This window comes from Lutjanus erythropterus, chromosome 1, assembly GCF_056507025.1.
Source record: "Lutjanus erythropterus isolate fLutEry1 chromosome 1, fLutEry1.hap2, whole genome shotgun sequence".
Taxonomy (NCBI): Eukaryota; Metazoa; Chordata; class Actinopteri; order Lutjaniformes; family Lutjanidae; genus Lutjanus; species Lutjanus erythropterus.
This window is the reverse complement of record NC_139317.1, coordinates 48,768,079-48,774,336: the sequence shown is the minus strand read 5'-3', so window position 1 is coordinate 48,774,336 and position 6,258 is coordinate 48,768,079. Positions and strand designations below refer to the sequence as shown.

The following is a 6,258-nucleotide window of genomic DNA, read 5'->3' as shown; positions in this document are numbered from 1 at the left end:
CAGTGTTATAAATGCTGCATCATCTTATCTCATCTCATCTCATCTCATCTCATCTCATCTTATCTTATCTTATCTTATCTTAACTTAAATTTCTTATCTTATCTTATCTTATCTCCTTCAGCTGATCTTTTGAAAATCAAATCTTTTCACTGATTATGATGATGTGGGTTGAACTTCACAGTAGTCATGCAGAATAACATTGTATTTATGTTACTTATTGTGTTTACTGGCAGTGTGCTTCCTGCAGAGGGCATTGAGTAGCTCTGCCAAACTGAGAAAATCACTACGGCAACATGGCCACCAGTGTCTGAGAAGAGGCAGTTATCTGCCTCTAGGGGTCACTATTTGCAAGTGAACACTGTTGTTCTGCAAGCACCTGCTGTGAACTCAGGAACCATGTTTCAAGCAGCATTTGACTTTTATAGTAAGAGTTTCACCTTTGCAGATCTCTCAGCTCATCAGAATACTCTGACCAAACTTAGGCCTAGTCTGGATAATTTGCGTATAACACTGTTATGTTGCAAGGATACAAGAAGGTTCTTGTTCTTGTGTAATAATAAAAAGAAGTAAATAATGAATTGTTCTAAGTTCTCTGTCACATCTTTGTAAGAACACTGATCTGCTGGCTGAGTCAGATAATTCTAATATTTGACCTATAATTCTATCTGGGAATTATGAGTCTATTTTTACATACGTAACATGATGACAGCATAACAAACAAGTTTTGTAACTGGTGTGAAAGGTAAAAGGTGTGTGTAAGAGAAGAGTACAGTATAGTATAATATATAATGTATAATAAAGTAAGTAGTACCACCAAGTTTATCTCATTTACTAGTGCTGCTTAAGATATCATTTAGAAGCATTTAATAAGAATGCATATTTTTAGGTCCAGGGAGTTGTGAATCTTTTGGATGGTGTCTGTTTATCTATCTATCTATCTATCTATCTATCTATCTATCTATCTATCTATCTATCTATCTATCTATCTATCTACATACATACATACATTAATGAATGAATACATTTTGGTAGAGATTCTCTAAAACCAGAAAAAAGTGGTCACATAGACCGGTCAGTTAAAATGATTTTCATTTTCAGTGATTGATATTCATAACTGGGCAACCCAAATGTGTTCTTATTACTGGTTTATAACTGATCTATGAAGCATGATTTTATGATTTTAAGGCAATTAGGTCCATCATTAGATAGGCCTTAAGACAGCTTTTTACCTGAACACAGAGCTGTCCTGAGGAACACCTAGAAGGACAACATGTGTCCTGATAATCCTCTGTCTACCTCTCTGAATGACGGACTTAGAACAATTTAGATACTCTGTAACTGACGTCAAAACACTCTCTAAGGAATCCTTATCCCTGCACCCCATCAGCCCAGCAGATATTGCAGATGAATGATGTTTTTATTGCCCAGCTGATAAATCTTAGTAGGACAAATCCTTCAGTGGGATGTCATGGAGAGAAAGGGCATGTAGGAAGAGATTCAGAAGATAACTGCTGTTAAATGAAACAGATGGGCAGGGAGAGGGGCCACAAAAGGCCCTAACCCCTCTGAAGTCCTGCATTCCTGTTGAGTAATATTAGAGTTTGGCATTCATAACAAGCCATAGCAAGGTGTTACACTTTGTATGACACAGTTTCTGCTTTCAGGAGGACCTGCCTTGTTTATCGACTCTGTGGCTTTTGGTCGGTGTTTCAAAAAAAAGCCCAAAAGTCTCAGGCGGCATCGTTTCCCAGGCCCCCCTTGGGAGGAGCTATTGTCCAGGCCAGGAAGCCTCCCCAGCCCGCAGGTATAGAATGACAAGGCTTTATATACAGCTACCTATAGATGGGAGTGAGGCAAGGCAAAACCTGAACATCCAAAAGAGTCCAAATGCTGCTTGTGATGAATTTTGCATTGATGGCCGTCTTTGTAGTTTGTGCTCAGCTGTGTTACAGCAACAGGTGCTGCACTTTAACAAATGAGCTGCAGCAGGCAGAGAGGGATAATGTCGCATGCAAAGAGACAGAAAGAGGGGGGTACAACTTTATGCACCCCCCACCCCCCTCAAGTTGTAATAAACCGAGCTAACTTAGTGCAACAAGCATGCTGCTCTACACAAAAGGACTTTCTCTATATAATCCTCAATGGACTTTCAATTTAATCCCACAAGTCATGATTAGATTATATGTTTTAGTAGTAAAAGGTCCTGAGAAATGATTAAATAACTCTTAGGTTTGACCATGTACAATGTATGGAGAATATCATACAGAGGCTGTCACAGCTGATATTTTACAGTAAAATTCTGTCTCACCACTTATGTAAAAAACATAAGCTGTATATTATTAAGTATAAGTGAAAAATCAGATTGGTTTACACTTGTTAAAAACAAACTGTACTATTGTGTGTTTAAGACGGCGCTTCCCTCAAAGAGCCACGGCTGACAGAAGAAACAAAAATCTAAAATGTTTTCCAAATTTTGAAATATGAGCTTAATTAAACTTAAAAAAAGACAGATTTCTAATTTTTGAAGTGGTTTCACTTTGGGAGCATTATATTTCTTCAGTGCTGCTGTCGTATTTTTTCCCATCGAGTCCACAGCTGGCATATACAGCTGCATGCGCCGCTCTTCAAAACCACAAAGCACTTGCTTTTCTCATGAGAAAATAACACAATTCGAGGTCTGTGAAGACAAACTTTGGCTGTGAACAAATTAAAGAAAAGTTGTAAGAAAACAGCCGCTTGTTTTCTCAGGTCAGTACCATTGTGTTTTATGTTGGAATCAGGTGGTGAGTGAAAAAAACAGCAACATTGGCAAAATGTAGAAATAGTCTTATCAATAACTTACAACACAGACACCAAATAAATATCATTCATATCATTAGTACAATATACAAAGTACATCTTTCAGTTTACAGTAGACTATCACATTGTAAGAACATCACAAAAATATAAAGAGGATTCCGTCTCAAACTGAGTCTCTTTGCTTCTTAATGTGAATCTGACAAAAAGTGCTTTGCTGTGTAAAGTCCTTTCTTCAATATCTGTCATGTTTGTTAGCACTTCATAACAACTAAATATCATTGTGTTTGTCTTTACAGCTTCTGTCAAATAAAAAGCTGTAAAGTCTCTACATGCATAGTGCATACTGTAATATAATAACAGAACCAGTTTTTTTTTGCTGCATGTGGAGTTGATGGTGAAATGATGTCTTGAACAAAAGTAGAACTTTTTACAAAGTAAGATGGAAGTTTTCAACTACATTAATACATGTATTTATAAGACAGTAGTTTGAAGAAGTCAGACGTCAGTAAATAAAAGATTATACAGCTGTGTGTGTGTGTGTGTGTGTGCATGCCTGTGTGTGAGTGTGTCAAAGTCTCCTTAATGTATGTGGCCCAACACTTGGGGCGGCCCCCTGTCTTTCCTTCTTCTTCTATGTTTTCTCTGTGCATCAACAACAAAGACTCCCACTAATCCAGAGGGCAGGATCCAAACTGTTTTTTTCCCAAGTCATCCATTGCAATCAAGCTACAGTATGTGCCGAGGTCAGGGCTCCATGTCTGGATGAGTCACAGGGCCATGGGGTCAGCTCCCTTTTCTAAAAGTGTGCTCAGTCATCAGGCTGGCGGCCCCGGCCTTTCCTGGCACGATGCTGGCGTCTGCGGCGTTCGCTGCGGCTGCCATGGTGATGCACATGGTGATGTGCGCTCTGACTGTCTCTGAGCTGCCTCACCATCTCATGGTCCTTGTTGCCCAGCACCCGGGGCAGAAAAAGTGAGGCTTTGTCCGTGCTGCGGGTTTTAAAGCCTCGCCGCGGCCGACCTTTGCCATTAATGGAAACGTACCACTGGCGCTTGGCACTGGCTCGCCGCTTACCGCTACCCCCCCCTGGTGGCAGCGGCTGCTCTGTAGAATGGTGACGGGATGCGTAAGTGTTGTACCCCAACTCATGGATCCGCTCCACAAACTCACACTCTCTGTTGAACACTTCCTGGGGGGATGAGGAGCAAGGAAGCAGTGAGGCACATTTGTCAAGCAGCTTGTCGTATGTTTTTGATTCACACTACAACCTCTCAGTGACACTGTGAGTGTTTCCACTCAGCTCAGTATGGCCTTCCAAAACAAAACTGACACTACTACTGTATCAGACACCAGACCAGCCACAAAATAATACAGTTTACAGCAGATTAACATGGAGCATAAACACTGCAGCATGAAACCAAATGTCTCTGGCTGGTCATTTATGAGCCCTTTAACCTGCTGCCTGTGTGTCAAACAGGAGCTGTGTGAGACATTAGATGATGAGAGGACATATGTGTACTCACTGAGGCATACAGCCGGCCTTTATCATTCATGGCCAAATATCTGCCAGAGAAAAGCCCTTTTATGGCCACAACACCCACATCCACTGCTGTGATCTCCATGATGCCTGCAACACACCAACACAATAATTATATGACTGAACATCTATATGCTGCATGACTGCAAATGATGTTTAATATAACATTCATTATAATTCTTCAATAGATCAGTATTTTTTTTAATTAATCCTTCCTAAAATAAATCTTAGAAGTTGGAAAGCAAATAAAAAAATGCAAATCAAATTTAGGGTCAAACAAACAAACAAATCTTTAAAGTTAATGAATTCATTTCCGCCCTATACAGCGTCTTTATTTGCTTTTTTAATCAGTGCTTGATTAGTCAATGGTCTATTGAGAGCCGTAGAAAGCCTCTAATGGCGGTTGATTAGATAAATACATCCGTTAGGACAGCGCCTTTGTCCCGCCTGGATGTTAATAGGCTGGACTGATGCTTCTAATAGAGATTAACCTGCATGTCGGCACACACACACACACACACACACACACGCACACACACACACACACACACACACAGAAGTCAGTAGCATACCACGGACGCGCTTCACTGAGTAACTGACAGTGAGTGAAACTCTGATAGATCCTGATAGATTCATCATATCAGAATGTACTAAAACAACTCTATACAAACTAATAAATAACTTAATCAACAAAAATATAATACAGTACATATATTCTTAGCTCATGTGTAAAACACGTTTTTACCCTAAAGTGGAACTTTTCATTCATCCAATCTGCATTTAAAAATCCACCAACTTTCAAGCAAAAAAAAAATTGAGCCCGCATTGTTTATTATGATTAAAATGTTCACTGATCCTTTGCAGTCACATTGTTTGTCATTATATCATAATTGCCGTTGTGTTTTGTTATATTTTGATGTTGTAGCAGTCCGCTGTGCGTAAAACCAGGTGGATACTCACTGAACGGGTTGTTCTCCTCCAGTGATCCATCTATCTTCCCGTTAGAATGGATCTGTAAATGATATTTAGTAGCGCAGTAGAGCTTCCTGCGTCTCGGCGCTCCTCCGAGGTGTTCATACACTCCTCCGCGGCCCCCGGCGTCCCTCCGCTGCCGGGGGTCGCAAGCCTGGCCCGGGGCGCAGCTGGCCCGGGAACGGACGGGATCCAACAGGCTCAGCAACACCAGCAGAGGTATCATCAGCATTGTGGCATGGTCAAGGAGCGACGACTGTGGCGAAAAAACGGAAAACTCCTGCCAGGCTCTCGGGGTCCCATTAAAGTGTCGGGGCCCCAACTCTCGAGAGCTCCAGCCTCGCACACATCCGAGCCCGTGAGCTGACGCTGACAGCCCAGCCCAGCCGCAGCTCCGCTCCTCTGCTCCTGCTCTTGCTGCTCAAACCCCTCCTGCGGGTCTGACTGAGAGCCTGCAGTGTGCTCAGACTGAGCGCACATATAAAAGAAGCTTGTGGTGACAATAGGCTGAACTCCGACCAATTGATACAAAGGAAAGGGGGAGGCAAAAGGTATCAGCCCTGTGTGAAGTGAGAGACTGTGGTGTGGATAAAATTACACAGTGGCTGAGTGCGGAACAGCTCTGTGCTCTGAACTCCTCTTCTGTAAGATCCTGAAAGAGCAATTAGACATCCCAAATTATACAGCGGCTGCAACAGGTGAGGAACACCACTGCTGGACTTTAACCTTAAAAACTCTTAAGACACTACTACTTTTCAGTGGAATTAACTTCACTGTTCAATAATCAGGCATAATGGGAGACCTCCCTGTGCGGATTTCATCTGAACAATTTACCAAACTTATGTTCATTTAAGAAGCAACAGTGTTGGGTGGTCTACATCTACCTAAAGTATAAATGAGTTCCTCCTGATTGAACAGGTGTTTGCTAAGAGTACATAGTATAGCCTTCA

General features: G+C 41.5%; 1 protein-coding gene across 1 annotated transcript; it reads right to left on the bottom strand.

Moving 5' to 3' along the window:
* Window positions 1-2,736: 2,736 nt before the first annotated feature.
* Window positions 2,737-5,771, bottom strand: fgf3 (fibroblast growth factor 3). The gene is made up of 3 exons (XM_084722863.1): window positions 5,297-5,771; window positions 4,323-4,426; window positions 2,737-3,988 (listed from the first exon to the last, which is right to left on the bottom strand). Exons 1-3 carry the CDS (start codon window positions 5,538-5,540, stop codon window positions 3,608-3,610), a joined length of 729 nt encoding a protein of 242 aa, XP_084578989.1. The 5' UTR covers window positions 5,541-5,771; the 3' UTR covers window positions 2,737-3,607.
* Between the last annotated feature and the right edge of the window lie 487 nt (window positions 5,772-6,258).

Excerpts from the sequence above, each read along its gene's own strand:
- fgf3 (XM_084722863.1), bottom strand. The coding sequence starts at position 5,540 with ATGCTGATGATACCTCTGCTGGTGTTGCTGAGCCTGTTGGATCCCGTC. Across the intron at positions 4,427-5,296 it reads GGAGGAGAACAACCCGTTCA|GCATCATGGAGATCACAGCA; the intron begins GTGAGTATCCAC and ends GGTGTGTTGCAG. Across the intron at positions 3,989-4,322 it reads AAGGCCGGCTGTATGCCTCA|GAAGTGTTCAACAGAGAGTG; the intron begins GTGAGTACACAT and ends TCATCCCCCCAG.